The sequence below is a fragment of the Equus quagga genome, chromosome 8 (genome assembly GCF_021613505.1).
Source record: "Equus quagga isolate Etosha38 chromosome 8, UCLA_HA_Equagga_1.0, whole genome shotgun sequence".
Taxonomy (NCBI): domain Eukaryota; kingdom Metazoa; phylum Chordata; class Mammalia; order Perissodactyla; family Equidae; genus Equus; species Equus quagga.
In genome coordinates this window covers 21,378,720-21,400,445 of record NC_060274.1, presented here as the reverse complement: position 1 = coordinate 21,400,445, position 21,726 = coordinate 21,378,720, and the positions used below count along the sequence as shown (strand labels likewise).

The 21,726-nt window shown below is 39.3% G+C and overlaps 1 protein-coding gene across 15 annotated transcripts in view; it reads left to right on the top strand.

Moving 5' to 3' along the window:
• The window catches only part of UTRN (utrophin), a 486,786-nt gene that overhangs the window by 165,233 nt on the left and 299,827 nt on the right, over positions 1 to 21,726 (top strand). For all 15 annotated transcript variants that reach the window (XM_046669467.1, XM_046669473.1, XM_046669465.1 and 12 more), the window contains 6 exons: positions 6,716 to 6,829; positions 7,481 to 7,636; positions 13,572 to 13,742; positions 15,564 to 15,743; positions 19,507 to 19,641; positions 21,224 to 21,373. In XM_046669467.1, the coding sequence (XP_046525423.1) occupies positions 6,716 to 6,829; positions 7,481 to 7,636; positions 13,572 to 13,742; positions 15,564 to 15,743; positions 19,507 to 19,641; positions 21,224 to 21,373 (906 nt within the window). The remainder of the gene's footprint in view (positions 1 to 6,715; positions 6,830 to 7,480; positions 7,637 to 13,571; positions 13,743 to 15,563; positions 15,744 to 19,506; positions 19,642 to 21,223; positions 21,374 to 21,726) is intronic.

Below are 21,726 nucleotides of genomic sequence, written 5' to 3'. Positions count from 1 at the left end.
GAGTGAACATTTCAAGTTCCCTTCCTTCCTCAATGCCATTTCCTTTCCTGGAGGCAGCTAACATTAGCAGTGAGCCTGGCTGGAGTAACATATTCAAAGTAAAAAAGAAAAGTTCATGAAGATTATTAATTCTAATCACTTTTTCAAACTAATAGAAACAAATGATATTGAAACTCCATGAGGGACATTTAAATAGATTATAGGCAAATGCATGAGCTTGAAGTATGAATCCCATTGCTCAAAATAATAATAATACCTTTCATGGACACAGCACATTTAAACTTTGAAAGTATTTTCATAGTTATGTGCTTACTTTTCTCCTACCTTCCTACAGTACTTATAAGATGATCTTGTTACTTGTTTGTGTGCAAATTTTAATTTTCTGTTGCATGTTGGCAAATAGTAATTTCCTCTTGTGCTTGCATTGTCTTTATCTACATGCCGTCTCCTTTTGTAGAGGTAGAGATTAGGCGTGCAAACCCTTAGTCACAGTGTCATGCTCAAATACATTCTTCATTTTCTCTTTTTTTATCTATTCCGTGCCAAAGTCATGGCCTCAATTCCTGTACTTAAGAATTAAAATGTTAATTGGTGCTTTTAGAAACTACCTCATGGAAAGTCCTCCCACTCCTTCCAGGCAGCAAAACATTTAAAAATACATTAAAAAGGTAATTTTTTCATTATTGACTTTAGTGACATGATTTTCTTATGAATTATGGGCATTAAATATTATGAAATCCTAAGAGGCTGCTTATCCCCACAGTAACCTTTGGATTCAGGGGCTGCAGGGTGTTTCCTGTTATTTCATTTCTGCTGTTCGGCATCTCCCGCATTGTGATGTAACTGCAAAATCATGAAACCGTCCCCAAGGCCCACATAAAACTCTGTCTTATATTCACCACTGCTCCTGCCGCCTCGGACCCCTCCTCCAGCCCCTTGCTGCTGTGTTCAGACTCTCATGTGATCTCTTGCCCGGACCATCCCGTTACCCCATTAAACCTGATGCCTGCTGCCAGTCTCTTCCCTGTGCATTCATCTTCCACACTGACGCGGGAGTTATACTTCTGGAAAGGATTCGTCTGTCTTTGCCATGGTGCTACAAAGTGCTTTCACACACATCTGGTCTCTCCTGCCCCTTTCTCGCCCGGAAGCCCTGCCTGCATCCTTGCCTGTGAGCTGCGAGGGTGAGGAGACGGTGTGACCGGTCTCAGAGACCACGCTGGACTATCGCGTTTCTTCGGAAATGTCACCTACTTGCCAGGAATTCGCATCCTCCTCTTCTCTGTCATCCTTAGAGAATAAGCTGCTTCTACATGCAGTCTTCAGTCTTGCTCACTGCCACACCCAGAGCTCATTAGTCCTGCCTCTGTAATTCCACTGCGCATTGTTGGCAGCTTCACAATAGCCCCATCTCAGCCCAGTGTTTGTTATGCGTCGCTCTCCTCCCTCAGGCATGAGCTCTTCTTGGAGGATAGGAACCTGTCTGGCATACAGCAGGTAAGCGGATGCGAATGTAATGGCTTTGTAGATGCCTTCAGACATCTTTCCCATGTGGACGTCTCCAGTGAAGTTATATCTCTAAAGTCTAAATGCATGGTTATCCTAAACGGCAGGACACCTGTGTGGTCACACCCCTTCTTTCCATCGCTGAACAGGCAAAGACACCCACTAAACCAATGTGCTCTGACCCAGAGCTGAGACCCACAGGACCAGGCTTTGAAATTTGGACAGCTTTTAGGGTAAAAACGCAATGGTAAATACTTTCTGAGAGTGATATGCAGTATGGCCGATTTAACTCTTCCTAGGTAACGTATAATCGACATAAATATCTCATGAGGGTTTTTATTTCTTAGTTTGAATGCATTTACTTTACTAAAGGGAATATTGATGCATTCTAAACTTTAGATTTAAGAACTCTGTTAGTTTCAGATAAATGAATGTCATAGCAATGTTATTGCTGGTCTTCCCTACTAAATGAAGAAACACTTTTTAAAGAGTCTTTTTGAGGTTAGTGAATATTATAAAACCAAACAAAATAGAAACCTTGTTACCGTAAATTATTTTTCTGGTTCTGGTTTCACGATCTTTTTGCCTATGTCTTGGGTTAGAAATTGGCTGCTTAAAAAGCTGTGGATGTTCCAATAGATGGAAGAAGAGCAAAATAAAATGTCGAGAATTTAGCTGTAAACAAACTCTTGGGAGGCAGTTATGTACCTTGAAATCTTATTGTCTTAAATCTAGAGTACCAAGCTTCAGAGTTCCTGCATCCCACGCTCAGGGGCTGGGCTGGGACATGGGGTGTGACAGAGTTAAGGAATTGTTTTAATGACCCTGCATTCCTTTTCCTGACCCAGCAGCAGGTGTTGCCCATCCAAACTGCTTACAGATCAGTGCTTTTGAGCAGTGATGGTCAGTGTAGAATTTTGGCCCTTCCGAACTAGAATATTTGATACTTTGGTTTTCAAAACTACCATATTAGTCATTTTATATTTGAGAATTTGTGAGTATAAACCAGAATGAGAAATGGCTACCCTGGATTAGTACTTACAAGTCTTTTTTTCTTTTGCATGTGAAATAATGACAGCCATTTATTTTAGAAATTTACTAGTATTTTAAATTTTTTTTACATTGCTTTAAAAGAACTGAGGCCCCCCCCAAAAAAGGTAGAATAGTAGAAATTACCCAGTCTGAATATACATAGTTATTCTGCAAGTGGAGAAAAAATTAAACACTCATTATTATACATTAGAAACTCTTAAGTGCATCAGCTGAGTGATTTTTAAATGGACAGAGAAGCACTTTCACTTTCTTTGTAACCTCTTTGCAGTATGATTGACTTAAACATGAGCAGACTTTTGATATTTCTAAAAAGCACAGGAAACATCTGCTCCCTGTGGATTGAGACAATATTTTCCTTCCCGGAAAGAGGGGGTGCAGAGCAGACCTCCCATCTCGCACACTTACTTGTACACAAGTGGTAGCTGGTCTTGATCTTAGTGACCTATGGCCCTTCCCACAGAGTGAGGATGCCATGTGAATCTGCTGCCAGGCATTTCTAAAGTTTGGGCCCTCCCTCGTTTGCCTGGCTTTCTTCTGCTGAGCCGGATTCAGCCAAGTCTAGTCAGAAATACATAAGCAGTAGCTCTCTCAGTTACTTTTAAACAGTTGTATGATGGAACAAGCATTAATGTTGGCAGCAATTAAAAGCGTTAAGTTGACTCTTATGCAGACATGTGCTTACCCTGGCTGCTCATTCCTGCGAAGTCTCTGATGGGAATAAACACTAGGACTCAAAAGTGGTAACTTTTTATGGGCTTAATCTTGGTGGTAAAACACCTGATTTTGTAGATCTTAGTAATAATAGCCACCGTTTATTGCATGCCTGCTCTGTACCAGGCCCTGTCCAAACATTATCTCTGATTTTCAGAACAACCAGTCAAAGTAGTCGTTATTATTCCTATTTTATGGATGAGCTACTGAGGCTCAAAGAAGAGGAATTCGTTTCTCAAGGCCTCGTGGCTGGTAAGATGCAGAGCTTGGTATTCAGACCTTCGTCTTTCTTTTCATGGGCACACTGCCTCTCTTAGCACTCAGCACAGTCAGGATTACATGCAGGATCTTTAGTAGTGAAAACAGCTGTTCAGATTCCTGTCTGTTCTTTTTGTTCCTGTTGGCGTGATCAGTTTTTCTACTTGGCTTGTCTGCGTCTCTTGCTTTCCTCTTTCTTTTTTCTCCTGTTAAAGTGTAAGACAGAGAAGGAACAGGTGCGTGTGCATTGGGTGTGCTCACGTAGGTTTGTGTGTGTCTCAGAGACGGAGGGAGGAAGGGGTTGATGGTGAACCTTGGTCTCCTGTGCCAATGACGGGGATCGTTGAGGCCTCCTGCTTCAGTCATGGCTGATTATGATTAAAACTTCCTTGGAATATAATGCTTCCATAGAAATGTCAAAAATCCTTGGCCCTGGAGACCATCAGCTTTTTTATTAAAAAACTGGATTTAATGAATTGCCCAGATATACAACAGTAATGCTGCCTTGAATTCTTAAAAGGTTCAGGACGTAGATTAGCAGTGCAGGAGGTGGCAGCAAGTTAAATGGACAGTTAAAAAAAGTGCATCATGAACTCCATAGATGCATTGCTACTTCTCTCTTTTTGCACTTTATCTTTTGCACGCCCCATGCGAGCATGTCTTCGTAAGCAGTATTCTATGATAAGATCTTAGAATGCTGGAGCAAACACAGAAGAGGAGACGTGTCATGTTGACAGTACATGAGGGTAGCATGGGCCTCTGAGAACAGTGACAGACAGGCTAAAGGTCAGAGGGAAAGGAAGCTGGAGGAGTGTACAGTGTGACGGAAAGGGCTCTCAAAGCTGTGCTTGGCGTGGCGGATGAGGAAGTGCCTGCGCAGGGTGGTATGATATTAACAGAGGAAGCAGAAAGCCCTAGCCATATAAGCACTTTATATTTCCCATCTTCATCCGAGAGTGGCCCTGCGAACTAGAAAGGGTGGAACATCATTAGTGAGAGTGCATTAGAGCCTGAATTATGAGTTAGATGGAAAAACTGCACAGATCCTCCGAATGCCTAAATCTACATCCTAAGGAACATGGGATTTTTACCCATGATTTCAAAGTCACGTGATGCATCTTATGAGAAATTACCAGAAAAATGGGGACGGGTGAATGTCCTAATTAAGGGGCAACATTTTTTTTAGAAGCTCAAGACCTAAAGTAAGCTTGATGTCAGTTCCTGGCAGAGCTATAGAAAAGTGACCGACCAGAGATGTTAGATGTGCTTAGGAAGGAATGTGGTGGTCACCGGGAGTCACCAGGACTACCACTCATAAGCCTTGCCCAGACTCATTTGTTTTAAGTACTGCTTTCTTTTATTTATTTTTTGGAGGAGAGATACTAGATTATTAGATATACAGATTCATAGTCTCACATTTCACGTACACTCATTTAGTTCAAATAATCCTCACAAACTATCAATTTTGGCCAAGTCTTGATTTCAGTAAAATATTTCTGAAACTCTCTTTTAACCTTGTAAGAAGGACATGGAAAGCTAGTTAGATGCTAGTATCATATAGATTCCCATATTTTGAAAACTAAACTGAAGGTTTGTTGATTAATGAATGACATGGTGTACTCATGGGGGAATGTGCAAGTAGACACTGTCCTTGGCCTTATTTTTCACCTGGAAAAAACCCAAAACTCAACAAAAAAAATCCCACTAGAAAAAAAGATACCTCATTGTCAGATTTGCAGATAAGAGAGAGCTGGGAGGAAGAGCTGTTCTGAAAGTTCAGAGACTAAAAATGTGAGTTGTTTTGTTGGCTTGTTGCTGTTATATTGTTAACTATTATTGTTAACATGATAAGGCAAAATTTACTATTCATAAATATCAAGTTCTGAATTTATTACAGAAGTCAATTAAGCAATATGGGATAGTGGAAATGTAATTTTGAGGTAGTTATGGGAGTATTGGAATTTTAGTTAACTATAATATTGTGAATAATATATCTATAAACAAAGAACAAAAGAAACAAAAAACACCCCTACAATAAGAAAAATAAATGTAAACTATTTTAGATGGAATTTTAGGAGTGTAATATTCATAAGTGAAGTACCGGTTAGGTTCCATCTTTGTCATTCATTCCAACCTTATAAGGATAAGAAGAGTTGGTTCTGTGTGGCATATTTTAAGCATATTAAAAATTGAGGTAGTTCCCAGAGCATGTTGATCAGAGTTATGAATGCAGTGTCTGGACATCGTGTCCTAGAGACGTTATGGAAGGAGTTGAGAATGCTTGACTCATAGAGGATTAAAAGAAGATATGGTGGCTGCCTTCAAATCTGAAGGGCTTTTTTGAACAGGATAGTAAATTTATCTCCATTCCTAGGGGCGAACGAGGAGCAAAGAATTGCAGAAGGTACAAGGAAACAAATTTAGCTCAAGGGAAATTAACATGTCAGACTGACCAGTGGTGGAGTGGGAGACCTTGGAAGGAAATGACCATCATGCTACTCCAGTATTGGAGCTCAAGTTGGGTCTAATTATTTGCATTTCTTTAAGGCCCACTTCCAATGTTCCTGCCTCTCTGAAGTCTCTTTCTCTCTGCAAAATATTTCCTTTCTCATTTATTTTTTGAACCCTCAGCACCATATATGGTAACTGGGTTACCGTGCATACTTAGTAAATGTTGGTGAAAGAATGGAGCTGGGCAGCAGATTGGTGGGTGCTCAGACGACAGGGCATCCAATAGCTGAGCCAAGAACAATCTTTTGTATTCCCTCCATTATGCTATTTATTTATCCCTGCTTTGAGTAGCTACCTTTAGGAGAAAATTTGTTCTAAATTATATGAGAACAAAGGATTCTTGAACTGATTCTACCTAGAAAAGCATTTCTTCCTGTAATTTGAATTTTTAATCATGAATATTGTTCACATTTCAGCAAAATAGCTTGGTTCCCTGGAGAGCGTTTTGAAATTTTTAGAATGATCATCAAGTTGTCATCTTATAAGAATTTTAGTCAAGAATAAAAAAAATAATTATTTTCAAAGTTGGAAGATTTATAAGAAGAAGTAAAATAAATGAAAATGATGCTATCAAAGTTTTGAAAAGTTGCCTTTCTTCCAGTAGCAATAGATGCCGAGATGCAGTAGGTTGAATGTCACTGAGTAATATCCCTCTTTGGTATTGTGTTCGATTTAGGCTGATTCACAAGTCATTGAGAAGTGGGTGGACGGTGTGAAAGACTCCCTAATGAAAGAGCAGGCTGTCCAAGGAGACACGGAAGAACTACAAAGACAGCTTGACCAGTGCTCTGTGAGTTCTGCTGATCTAGAGAACCTACTGTGATAAATAACATTTTCTTCTTCTTTATTATTTGCTTTTATTAGAATTGTAAGAATGTGACATGACAATAAACCTAGATACAATGTCTTTCATCATAAACCTTTTTTGACTTTATAGATAAAGAAAGAATGACTGATTATTCATCTTTTTATTTTTGGCCATGGTTATTGCACTTCGGATAGAGAGTACAAGAGCAATTTTAGTTCATCAGGAGCTGCTATTTCATGTTACAATGACAATCTGAGTGTCATAATTACCAATTGTATATTGCTCTTACTGTGCCCCATGGTGAGGCTTTAAGAAAAACATTTAACAAGTGAAATTTACCAGTAATACTTCATGCATTTTATGTTTTATGAAATCATTAGGCTTCTCTAAATTAATTAAAAGTACCAGTGCCTGCTGAGAGTGAGGTATTTCCAATCTAATTTGGCAGATGGCTATGTGAAGCACCCAGGTGAAATGAATTTCTTAACACAGAACATTTCTTAAGTAGTTAAAAGTCCTGACTCCCAACAGTGTGTTATTATAATATTTGCCTCCATACAGGCAGATACACTATAATTATAGCATTCACTTAAACAGGAGTGAACTCACCAGGGGCTTATTTTCTATGTTCAGGCATTTGTTAATGAAATGGAAACAATTGAATCATCTCTGAAAGACATGAAAGAAATAGAGGCTAACCTTCGAAGCTGTCCAGTTGCTGGAATCAAAACCTGGGTGCAGACCAAACTAGCAGACTACCAAACGCAACTGGGGAAACTGAGCAAGGACGTGAGTTTTTCAGCTTTACTGTCTGTGGTTTTCAAGGGGTACATAGTGGCTTCTCTTGACTGATGAAATTGATTTTCTAGTCCATTCTATTTGAAAAATAGTGGTCTAGGATAACTACAGCATGGGTGGCAGTTTGGGGCAAGAAATGGATCATTTTTTTTCATTAAGGGAGGTACCAATTGTCCAGTTTGGCTCCTCGGTGAGAATGAGCTTGGTCTATTCCTTAAAGAAGGAGAAAGGTGTTGTAGCTGGAATGGGATGGAGAGAGCCAGCGGGTTGGAGAATGGTAAGATTTCAGATTGGAAGGTACGTGAGGATGGATTGTATGCGGCCTTCGAAGCAAAGATTTTGAATTTCATTTCGAGTATGATTTCACACAGAAAGCAGAGCGTTTGAGCAGGGAAATGACATGTGATAGATCTTTTAAGATCCCTCTGGCTTCCAAGTGGATGCAGTCATGCGTCACTTAACGACAGGGATGCTTCTGAGAAATGCATCATTAGGCGATTTTGTCGTTGTGCGAACATCGTAGAGTGCACTTACACAAACCTAGATGGTACAGCCTGCTGCACATCTAGGCTGTGTGATATACCCCGTTGCCCCTAGGCTGCAAACTGTACCGCATTTCCTCTACTGAATAACGTAGGCAGTTGTAACACATTGGTATTTGTATCTAAACATATCTCAACCTAGAAAAGGTACTATAAAAATACAGTATAAAAGATAAAGAAAGGTACACCTGCATAGGCTGCTTACCATGAATGGAGCTTGCAGGACTGGAAGCTGCTCTGGGTGAGTCAGTGAGTGAGTGGTGAGCGAATATGAAGGCCCAGGACATCACTGTGCCCTACTGCAGACGTTGTCCACACTGTACACTTAGGTGACACTAAATTTATAAAAAAATGTTTTTTTCTTCAATAATAAATTAACCTTAGCTGACTGTAACTTTTTTACTTTATAAACTTTTAATTTTTTTAAACTTTTTGTCTGTTTCATAATAACACAGCTTAAAACACAAACATTGTACAGCTGTACAAAAATAGTTTCTTTTTTATATCCTTATTCTATAAGCTTTTTTCTATTTTTAAAACTCTAAATTTTTTTTTTACTTTTTAAACTTTTTTTGTTGAAAACTAAGAGACACACACACATTAGCCTAGGCCCACACAGGGTCAGGATCATCAATATCACTGTCTTCCACCTCCTCATCTTGTCCCACTGGAACGTTTTCAGGATCAATAACATGCATGGATCTGTCATCTCCTATGAAAACAGTGCCTTCTTCTGGAACACCTCCTGAAGGACTTGCCTGAGGCTCTTTTTGAGGAGGTGTCACTCTTCTCGGAAATATATCCGTGGTTGTTGGCTTGGTTTGTTTCTTTTTCATCATAGATTTGCTTGTAAGCACCTAATGCACCATGAACATTCCTCTCTATTATTGAAAACCTTTTGGTGTTGGGGGGTCCATGTTTTCAAACTTTTTAAGAAGCATGTTGAAGTCTGTAAAAGCTTTTGCTAAACACTTATCTGTGAGTTTTCTTGGGTATTCTTCTTTTTCTTCTCTTGCTTTTTCCTTTCCCCTTGCGTCTTCTTCAGCTACGTGTTCCTGTTCAGTTCCAACAGCTCCTCATTAGTCAGTTGCTCAGGAACCACCTCCAGGAGCACCTCAATGTCATCCTCATCCACATCCAGCTTAAAGTTGTTTGCCATCTCAACCACAGGCTTGTTGATTTTTGAAATCTCCTCATCCTTGGCAAATCCTTTGAAGTCATCGTTGAACCTCTTGAATGTCTTCTTCCAGATGCACTGGGTGATAGGAATTTTTTCAGCGCCATTATAATCCTATGGGATCACTGTTGTATATGGGGTCTGTCATTGACCACAATGTCATTACATGGTGCATGACTGTGATTAGCTCTGGGAAGGCAAGAATGAATACAGGGAGAACACTTAAGAGGTTATTGCAGTCTTAGAGAGAGGGGATGGGTGTTTGGACTAGGGAGATGGTGGTAGAGGTCATGAGAAATGTTAGGTTTGGACTACATTTTGAAAGTAGAGATAGGAGTCTAGTAATGGATTGGATGTGTGATATGAGAAAAAGGGAAGAGTCAAGCACAGCTCAGGATTTTTGCAAAGCTTCCACTTTGTGTGAATTTTGGTGCTATTTACTGAATTGGTGAAGACTCAAGGCAGAGAGGCTCTTGTGGGAACAGGTGAAATGACGATTTCCATTCTGCAAGGATTAAGTTTGAGTTTATTAGACATTCAAATGGGGCTCTTTAGCACTTAGCACTGGACAAGGATGCTAATAAAGAAAGGTCAGCCAGAGGAGAAAGGCCAGGAGAGTGTGAGGTCCCAGAGGTCTGGTGGAGAAAGCTTACACAGTGCCCAATGCTGAGGATTGCTGGGGCCAATCAGAACTGAAAAGCAAGCTTTAGATTTGACAAGATCACAGCTTTTAATGGCCTTGAGAAAAGTGGTTCCAGTGGAGTGGTGAGGAAGAAAGTCTCATTGGAGAGTGTTGCGGAGAGAATGGGAAGTGAGAAACTGGGACAACAAATCAAATCAACTTTGAGAAATTTCTCTATTCAAGGGAGCAGAGAAATGGGGTGGATGCTGGAAGGGACATGGCGATCCCAAGAGGTGTTTTTGTAAGATTTAAAAATAAGGGATATAATAGGATGTCAAAAAGAAGGACCTAACTTAGAAGGAGAAAAATAACGATGTATAAGGGATTGAGAGAAGATAATTCTGAAGCAAAGTCTGTGATTATGTGAGAGAGGATGAGATCAATTCTCTAAGTGAAAGAATTGCTGTTGATGGTTCCTCATGGTAATTGAATGGAAGGCAACTGTGGATCCAGTTGGAATAGGATGTGATTCTCTTCTGATGGCTTCTATTTTTTTTTTTTTGCTGGAAAAGATTCGCCCTGAGGTAACATCTGTTACTAATCTTCCTCTCTCTCTCTTTTTTCCCCCCTAAAGCCCCAGTACATAGTTGTATTCTAGTTGTAGGTCCTTCTAGTTCTTCTATGTGAGCCGCCACCACAGCATGGCTACTGACAGACGAGTGGGGTGGTTCCACATCTTAGAACCAAACCCAGGCTGCCAAAGCAGACTGCACCAGACTTTAACCACTAGGCCATCAGGGCTGCTTCTGATGGCTTCTATTTTGTTAGTGAAATAATAGTGAGGTTGTATATAGCTGACGTGAGTGAGAAAGGGTAAAAAATGAGAGGAGAAAATGTAAAATACAGGAATATTCCACAGACAGTTCAGCAGATACTATGTATCTCTTAATACAGGTTTTTTTGTTTAATGTTTATATAGGAAAAATTTGTATTTGCATCCCTGAGTATTTTGTTTTGTTTTCATTGTTTTCCTCTGAAATTCTTATTTTGAATGTGTTGAAACTTCAAGAAAAGTTGAAATAATGGTACAGGGAACAGCCATATACCCATTCCGAAATCTGCAATTGTTAATGTTTTACCACATTTACTTTCTCTTTCTCTCCCTCACTCTCTTTACATACTTACACACACCCATACTTTTTTGCTAACAATGTACTTTCGACAGGAAGTTGAAAATACCATGACACTTCACCCCTGTTTACTTCAGCATGCTTCTCCCATGAATGAGAACAATCTTTTACAAAACCACAAGACCATTATCACAAATAAAAGAGTAGTTTTATAATATCATCTAGTATTCTAGCTGAATTCAGATTGCTCTAAATGTGCCATAATCTGATGATATGTGCTTGAAGGAGCTGGAGTTTTTGAGGAAGTAAGTAGGAAAAATGGTTTGGAAGTGGCAATGAGCAGCAAGGAAGGCCACAGATAGACAGATAGATGGATGTAGATGTTTACACCTGTGTATCTATCTATCTATCTATCTACATTATATGTACATACACATATGATGACGCAGAATTAATTGTGAATTATTATTGATTCAAAGTATGGGGAATAAATGTATGGGAAATTTTTAAGTGTCTTCGGCAAGGAGGCAACCACGTGTTGTGTGAGTGATTATCTAGAGCAGTTCCAGATTATTGTATTTCATTGAATAGTAAAAATGTTGAAGAAGTTTTGGAGAAACATAATGTTGCCAAATTTTTATTTTGCTAAGAAAGATTGGACGTATAAAACCCATCAACAAACAAATTTTGTCTATCTCCTCTATTATATCCAAGATATGAAAAGAACATTTCAGTGCCAAAAAATAGGAAATATATAATTTCAAGATAGTTATAATTTTGAGATTTTTTTAAAAAAGTATACTACAGTGTCTCTATTTTTCTCATTTCTCTATGGATCCATGCAAATTATATAATTGACTAATGTCTAGAAACTACTAGTAAAGATAATTTTCTGAAAGTAGCACCCAGGAAAGCTGTACTTATATGTATTTTACAAAGATCACCATGTCAAACTGCTGGTCTGCAGGCTTGGGACCCAGGGCTGTGCATACTGGTGGCAACAGGCTCCTGGGGTAGCATGTGGGGCAGTAAAACCCAAGCTACTTTTGAGCCCCTGTCTATTTTTATGACTGTAATCCTGTTTGGAGAGCAGAGCTGGAAGACCACTAAGTGTTCTCCTTTCCTCTCGTGAGGCCCATTCTGTTCCTCTGCTGGCCTTTTGTCACTGTTGCTTCTCTGCCAAGCAGGCCCTGGCAGGGCGAGCACACGTGAGGCTTGGTTTGAGTGGGAGGGTGAACGGGGAGGAGAGCTCGCGGCCTCTGGGTGGCACCTGCTCCTGAAGGAGCAGGAGGGGTCAGTCTCTAGCTAGAGGGAGGATCTCTCTGAAGGCATTTTTAGGCTTCTCTGAAATATTTAACTAATAATTGACTAGATTCAGACAAATACCTGATTTCTAATGTCACTTTTTTGTATCTGTGTGGAATATGCAAGTATAATAGATTGGCAAAACCAAAATTTTGTAGAGTAGTGTTTTGTGAACATCTTTAATAGCAACCTCCTCTTCTCTGCTTTTTTTTTTTAAAGATTGCCCCTGAGCTCACATCTGTTGCCAGTCTTCTTTCTCTTTGTCCCTTCTTCTCCCCAAAGTCCCCCAGTCATAGTTGTATATTCTAGTTGTAGGTCCTTCTGGTTCTTCAATGCGGGATGCTGCCTCAGCATGGCTTGATGAACTGTGCCAGGTCCGTGCCCAGGATCCGAACCCGTGAAACCCTGGGCCTCCGAAGTGGAGAGCATGAACTTAACCACTCGGCCATCGGGCCACCCCCTCTTCTCTGCTTTTTTTTTTTTTTTTTTTTTTTTTTAAAGATTTTATTTTTTCCTTTTTCTCCCCAAAGCCCCCGGTACATAGTTGTCTATTCTTCGTTGTGGGTTCTTCTAGTTGTGGCATGTGGGACGCTGCCTCAGCGTGGTTTGATGAGCAGTGCCATGTCCGCGCCCAGGATTCGAACCAACGAAACACTGGGCCGCCTGCAGCGGAGCGCGCGAACTTAACCACTCGGCCACGGGGCCAGCCCCTCTTCTCTGCTTTTTAAAAGTGAAATCTTAATGGAGAATCCTGCTATAAAGCAGAAAATGGACATTTTGTTTGCTTCAGGTTTTTTTTCTTAATAACGCTACAGTAGATTTCCTTGAAATGTATGCTTTTATTGATGTTGGAATCCTTCAGTTAGAATATTACTCTCTCAAAAGTTATGTATTTTCAAAATTATAGTAGATATTTCCAGCTTATATTAATATCCAAAATGTGATATCAAATCTCAGTTCAGATTGCTGTTGTCATTATTGCTTAGGTTCCACAGCATCAGCACAAAATGTATCAAGGATTTTATCTGAATTTTAAAACTTAAGATTCTTTGTGGAAAGTTCTTGCGGTGTCTTTAGAAATCAGAAACCAGAACTTGACATTTAATGTATTAAGGTTTGTTTATTTGAGTGAATGGCTTTTCCTTTCTAGATTGCTATTCAAAAAAGTAGGTTGTCTGAAAGTCAGGAAAAAGCGGTGAACCTGAGGAAAGACTTGGCAGAGATGCAGGAATGGATGACCCAGGCGGAAGAAGACTACCTCGAGAAGGACTTCGAATACAAGTCACCAGAAGAACTTGAGAGTGCCGTGGAAGAGATGAAGGTGAGGCTGAGACAGTCACTGGGCACTCCTCTGTCTCCTCTCCTCCCTTTAAAATAACTGCTCAATCAGTCATCTCTCTAGCTGTAAAGCATGGTATGTGCATATTATCTTTCATCATAGGATTTCAAATTTTAAAAACAAACGGAAGGGTAGCTATTATGCTTCTAATAGGGAAAGGAAGCCGAGACTCCACTCTGTTAAACATGGCTCATGAATTGAGTCCGTGAGGGTTCCTGAGACAGTCTCATAGGTTATGACCTTGGGGAGCCACAGAGAATGACTCCAAAATTCAGTGGCATTAATTACATTCACAATATTGTGCAACCATCACCACTATTTTCAAAATTTTTCAGAAAGAATTATTTGTCGTAAGGAACAAGAGAGACTTGCCAATTTAGTTGGAGTTTATCCTTGTTTTATCAGATGTGTTCTTCCAGTGAATACACGGGCACACGTGAATACCAAAATTCTGTTAGAGCAGATAAGAATAGCAGTAGGAATGTCATCAAGAGATTTAATATCAGTTGGGTCCACAGGATCTATTTCCTGTAAATTTATATTCCTGTATTAATAGGCTTGAGCGCTCTCCTTTTGTTATATAATAAAAGAACTGGGCATCATCCCCAAATTTCTACCACTGCTTCAGTGTCCCTCAGTTTCCAGCCAAAGGAGATAGTGTCTTAAACGCTCTTATTTTAAGTAAGGTTTAGCAACACATTGAATGTTTTACCCCAAAGTTAACTCGCCTAAAAGTATAATGAAAGCAAAGACGTCTGTGCGGATATTTAGAAAAAGGATTATATTTCATCAGTGCATCATTGTATGTACGTCCAAGTAAATACAAGGGACTTTTATTGTGTTTGTGTTATTTTCACTGAAACATCTTCTTTAGTGTAGCTTTTTTGGAAACTTTAAAATATTCAGTACCTAAGGTATTTTCAAGGTAGCCTACCATGTTAAGGGCCGTCTCATTTCATTTATTCTCCTCTTTTGCACTGTTGGCATCGTGTTTCTGTGGTTTCTTGAAGTCGCTGGGGATGAGGGTTTAGAAAAACAAGATTAGAACCGTTGATTGGGCAACATTCTATTTTTATTCTGCGAAACAACCATTAGGATTTAAAAAACCAATAAGCTTTGTTATTTTACCCCAACCTAGGGAAATGTAAAACCATTAGCAGTAAAGAAAGCTAAAAGGGAAAGTGAATGGCTGCTTTGGGTTGATTTCCCTGAATGTGGGACTTCCTCTTAAGCACAGAGGGACAGTCAGGAAGGAAGCTATTTCTAGATCAGATCTTCCCAGTATAGCTTTATCATCTTTGAAATACTGTTAATTATCAGAAGCTTGGGTATACTTATGTTCCAGGAGAAAAAAATATGTTTATATTATTTTTAAAGGATACCTTTACTATGGGACATCTCATTTTTTGTGAAAATTTATTTCTTTCAGTCTAATAGGCTCAGATCTTCAGTGGTCAATTAAAATTAATTCACTTAGATTCTTATTATGGACCCAGAATTTGAAAATACTTCCTGTCAGTAAACATAATTTAGGATAACTTAGGTGTTAACACTGCTGTTATTAAATGAAAATATTTGCGTGAGACTGTGTCCATTGGGCATATAATGAGTAGAACTATGTAGTTAGTGTCCTTATTTCAAAAGAATTTCACTCTCTGTAGTGATTACCTAAATAATGTTCCAATTAGGTCATTAGAATCATCTAGATGTTTTAATTTTGGTTTAGTTATTTTTTAAAAAAAGGAGAGCAATTGGTTATGGAGAAAGGGAGACAAATTTCAAGTTCATCCTTTGTTGGAACAGAGGGCGAAAGAGGATGTGTTACAGAAGGAAGTCAGAGTGAAGATTCTGAAGGACAACATCACGTTATTAGCTGCCAAAGTGCCCTCTGGTGGCCAGGAATTGACGTCTGAGCTGAACGTGGTGCTGGAGAATTACCAGCTTCTTTGTAACAGAATTCGAGGAAAGTGCCACACTCTAGAGGTACGTTGTTTTTAGCGATGCATTTCTGAGATTCAAACTCCAAAATGTACTGACCGTCTCCATACCTTGGACAAAACTGTGTTTTTCTTTTCAAATACTGAATCATAAAGGAAAAGTAGTTCTTGCATAATAGGTTGCTAACAGTGGAACAGGAATAAAAAAAAAAAAAATAGGAGACCAAGATCTGCCTTCAATTAGTGGAAAGTTCTTGGGAAAGTCATTTCATATCTTCACACGTTACATTTTTTTAATGTGGAATGAAGGTTTTCACGTTACAGATGATCTGTAGGGTCTGTTCCAGTCCTAAAGTTCTAAAACAGCACGCTGTGAGCACCTCCTCTGCTTTGTTTTGCCTGGTTAGTACACAGAGATGAACTGAGGTTCTTTATGTGGAGTGGTGTCTGAAGTTAAGGAGTGACTTGAAGGAGAGGGGAGCTTGAATGTGCCGGAGGTTTGCTGACCACGTCCCCAACCCTGGCCGTTGGGTTTAAGATGTAGATGATTCTATGAATTATTTCCTTTTTTAATAAAATTAAGTTTTTGCTTGTTTTTTTTTTTAACATTAGTGTGATGTGTTACATCTTATTGAAAAGAATTAAGAAGCGTTTTCATGTATAAGAATTTAATTTAAATTCAGTTCTACCTAAAACAAATGATTGTATTGTTGTAAATCCTAAAATGATAAACAATCATGACTACAGTATTTAAACTAAATCCACTCATTACTTGCTTATTCTGAATCTATTTTGTGCTAAGATAAATATGTATAATTGAGACTGGTAAATAAGAAAGCTGCGAGTCAAAGAAAACCTGATTCTTTAATGTTAATATGTTGTCTAATAGAAAACACCCGAGGTGGCTCATTTGCAAATTTAAAATTCTGTGAACATAATTATAACATTATGGATGCCTGATCTTAAGTCTAGTAAATGATATTGGAATTGAATTTTACCACAGTTTTATCCATGTTTTTTTCTCTTCATAACCACCCTACATTTTACACTTTGTTGTTTTCCTATTTACTGATAACCAAAATAACAAGTTATAATATGTTTATATAATGAATGGAGTCCCCAAGTTAGCCCAAGCTAACGAAAGACCGCCATGTATTCTGTCATTTCTTCAAGCTGTTTTTATGACCCAGAGGTGACAATTTGAGAATGAGGAAGGAAATAAATAAGTGTTTAGAATTGCTTTGAAAATTAATTTGAGAATTACTCTGGAATTAGTTTGAGAGAAGAAGAGGAAAATCTAAGAAAAAAATATAGAGATGAAAGAGAAAAGATGAGGTCTTGGTATCCTCGAAAGAGGAAATGAAAAGAAGAAAAAAGCAGTTTACAAATGGAAGCACTCTTAAAATTATGTCAGGAATCACCAAGGGGTCTTGGGCAGAAATAGCCCAAATTTCTAAATTAGAGTAAGAATCCCTTTCTTTGGAAAGTCCAATTTTATTACTTTGATTGTTTCTAGATTCCTTTAAAATGTTCTAAATCATGCAATATTTCAGACATAGCAGAGTACTGATAATACTGCTAACTCCTATGTACGCATCCCTCAGATGTAGCTGATGTTAACATTTTGCTACATTTTTCCAGATCTTGTTTTTAAAATAAAACAAGTTGGCATTAAAAACTTATTTTTCCATTATTGATTGCTATGTAACAAACCTTGCCAAAATGTAGCGGCTTCCAAAAGCATCCATTTATAATTTCTCGTGATTCTTTGGGTTGATTTAGCTCAGCTGGACGGCTCTTCTGTTGTGTGTGGTGTATGAGTAACTCACTCAGGTAGCTGCATTCAGTGGGGAGCTCAGCTGGAACATTCAAGATGGCCTGTCCTCCTGCATGTGGCCTCTCAGTTTTACAGCTTCTCTACAGTGTGGCAGCTGGCTAAGAGAGAGAAAGCAGAAGCTGCCAGTCCTTTTAAAGGCTAGGTCTGCAATTTGGCACAGCATCACCTCTGTCATATTCTTTTGGTCTAAGCAAGTCACAGGCCGGCCCACATTCTAAGGGAGGAGAAAAACAATTTCACCGCTTAATTGGAGTAGCAGCCAAAAATTTGTGGCCATCGTTAATCCACCATAGTTCACTCTCTGGTCATAAATTAGTTACATTCCTCCCACATGCAAGATGCACTTGTGCTCTCCCAGGGACTCCTACAGTCTTATCCAGTACAGCATCGAGCTTGCAATCCAGCCTCTTGTGATCTGTATCAGGTCCAAATGCAAATGCGGCTCCTTGGAGCTGGATCTCCAGGTGCCGGTGTTTGGGTGTGGCATCTCTGGATCTGTCGGACCTGGGCACTAAAAAGATGTCATCTGCGCCCCATATCCCCAACATACAGTGGTGAGACAGGGACAGGAAAACCTGAGTGGACACTCATTCAAAAACACTGGAGCAGTGGAAGGTAAATAGCAGTCACTGGTGAGAGCGAGTCTCAAATCTAATGTTAGTAATTCTGAAATCCGGCCAAATTTGTGCAGTCAGCTCCCCTTACTCCAGGGCAGGGACTGTTGCTCCATTAGGGACCAGTTCTGCTCTTTGGGAGTGCTTCTCTGTGAGCCATCCTTTCGTTCCCCTAGGAAATAGGGCTCTGCTTGCCCCTGAGTAGATTCCTCGGTCTGCCTTCTGCCTGTGGAAATAAAGTTAAGGGACCAGACACCTCTTTTCCCTTTTAGTCTTAGCCAGGGGTTGGCAGATTACAGCCTGAGGGTCAAATCTGGTTTGTGGCCTGTTTCTGTATGGCCCGTGAACTAAAAATGGTTTGTGTATTTTTAAAGGGTTGTTAAAAAAACAAAACAAAACACATACGCATAAAATAAATAAAGAAGAATCTGTGACAGAGACCAGATGTGGCTTGTAAACCCTGAAATCTTTACTATCTGGCCTTTTATAGAAAAACTTGCTGACCTCCGATCAGGTAAGTGCAACTGAGATGGAGTGCAGGCTAGAATGTGCCTCCTTCGGTCCACGGATCTGAAAGAGAACCAACCCAGGAGAGTCTGAGCTGAGCTCTTCCTCCTAAATTTATCAAATCAAATAGGCTCCTTCTATACGGAGAAGGGGCTGTCCCTCCCATCATTTTGCTCCTAGAAAATAGAGTATAAATTTATCCCCCCTACACCTCCTCAGAAACTCCCCATAGGAATGAGGAGTAAGTGATCACAACTAATCCTGTAAGTATAACGTAACTCCATTTTAGGTGAAATGGGGCCCTTTTCATATATAGACACATTGATATGAATTCAGAAAAAAGTTGTAAAGAGAATATACAGCAAATTGTTACATCAGTTAACTCTGAGTTGGAATAGGGTAGACCCCAGGGAATTCCAGTTTCCTACATAATTGTTAAAAAGTGTTGCAGTGATGAATACTTTTAATCTTCTATTTAAAAAACAAACTAATAGTGTTTACGTCCTGATTTCTTCTACTGATTACATAGGGGTTTTTTTAAACATGAAAACAGACCCTTAGAATTTATTTTAGTGGAAAGAGTGAGGCAGCTCATTCCTTTTTGCTCCTCCCCCAGCAGTTTATTGTCTAATGGATTTATGCAGAATTTATTGAAGACGATTTGTCTAATATGATTTATTGAAGAATTCAATTTTCTCTCGCTTATTTGAAATTCCAACTTCGTCCGTTTCTAAATTCCCATAGATACTCATATCTAAATGAATTATTATTGATCAGAGAGGATTGTAGAGATACATCGCATCTCTAAACGGCTTCTTACCGAGTGTGACTTCTTTCTTGGCCTCCTGTAGGAGGTGTGGTCTTGTTGGATTGAACTGCTTCACTTTTTGGATCTTGAGAGCAGCTGGCTAAACACCCTGGAAGAGCGGATGAAGAGCACAGAGGCCCTGCCGGAGAAGACAGATGCTGTCAGTGAAGCCCTGGAGGTGGGGGCCAGTGTTATCAGCGGCATTGCTTTCTGTTGCAGTGAGGCCAAATGAGTATTAAGATGAGGGCCTTATGCCCACAGACACGTTTGCTTCCTAGTAGTTTTCAGTGTAACTTGTGTTTTCTTCCGGTGCCTGAAGTATTACACAATCGCGTATACTTCGATTATCGGTGACCCACCAGTTCAGCTCACGAGGTGGTTAGCCGTTTGATAATTAGTGCATTTTAGACATCGTAAAGCACTCTAATGGTTTCCCAGCTTGTTTTAACCAGTCCCCAGATAAAACTCTGCCTTATGTTATTAGGACAATTGCTCTCTTGTGTCTTCATCAAGTTATGTTTGCTCATTAGACACGGCAACAACTGTGTTTACAATGGCCCCCACTTCTTCAGATGTGAAAAGTTGGAGGCCAGGTTTGAGTGGGCAGGATTAGGGGCATGGAGTCCTGTCCCAGGGGCTTATCCCCACGCCTGGACTCAAACTCCTTGAGGCCAAGAAATGTACTGGATTTTTCATTGTTCTCCGGTTATCAGCAACAGCTTGTGGCACCTGATAACTGATTTAATCACTGTTCCTTAAATGGATTAAAATGTTAAGAGAGTAGATTTGCTTAAAAAAAACCAAACACGATGGGGGTGCACATGCTTTTAAAACTAGAAGGATATGATGTGGTACCAAGTGGATGACTGGACTGAAGCTCAGAATAAAGTCAGATGTGGTACCTAAGTTCCAGGAGACAGATGCCCTGCTGGAGAAGAGATGTCACTTCTCAAACAAAATAGAGTGGGAGATGGAGAGAGTAAAAAAAAATATGAAGAGCTTACTTTAAGAACACATGTTTTCCTAGTGTAAGAGCTAAAATGTGCGTTCTACAAACATGGAAAATGGAGAAAAGTATAAAGCAAACTCTAAGATAAACACTTTTAAACATTTTGGTGTGTTTCTTCCTGTTTATTTATTTTTTTACATGTACACACTGGAAGGTAGTATGTTATAGTAACTGGATCAAAGGCTTTGGAGCCAAGGTGGAATCTGAGTTCTTCTTTTTACTGACTGTGTATATGCAGGCAAACTACTTGACTTCTCTGAGCTTCAGTTTTCCCATCTGTAATATGAGAATAATATTTAGCCTGTAGGGTTAGTTAGATTTATGTATATATAAAGTGTGTATATAAAATTGTACCTAGCATTCTGTATATGTCGTAGAAAAATGAGTAGCTGTTTTTAGTAATTTAATCAATAACAGTTTGAGGTAATTTTTCTTGTGTAGTATTGTTTTCTGCTTTTAAACCTTGTATCATATCATGAGTATTTCTCCATGTAATTAATAATTATTGAAATTATTTTTATGGAATTATATTATCATATGTCATCATTCCTGCTGAGTTCTCAATTTTGTGTATTTATTAATGCCATGATGGATGTTTTTGTGACTTAATCCTTTACTTAACTCCTGCTCTTGTTCTTTAGGTAGATTTGTCTAGAAAATTGAATTACTTGTTAAAAAAATGGATATTTTTAGGATTCTTGATACGTTTTGCCTCAGTAAATGCATTATTTTTTTCCCCGTCCCTGTCCAGTCTCTAGAATCTGTTTTGCGACATCCAGCGGATAATCGCACCCAGATTCGGGAGCTTGGCCAGACTCTGATTGATGGAGGGATCCTCGATGACATAATTAGTGAGAAACTGGAGGCTTTCAACAGCCGATACGTAGAACTGAGTCACCTGGTAAGAACCGGGACGCGTGCTGGTGTTGATTAGGGTTTATGACATGGAGCGACTTTAAGAACATTCACCAAGATGAGCACTTGGTAGCCAGCGTTAATGGGCGTGTTGAGGGCTTTGAAGTACCACGTGGGGAGGAGTAGACCTGACGCTTGTAAGGCAGGAGGAAGCTGATGATTAAAAATCTCTCTGTGAGATTGTTTACTTGTGAACTATTTAATTTCATTTAAGGATCGTATTATAGCTGTATATAAGAATATGTCAACTTAATAGTAAATTTGACTGTTATTTTCTCCTCAAAATGAGTTTATTTGGGAATAGCCAGAAGAATTGCCATTTGGGATGTGCATGCTATG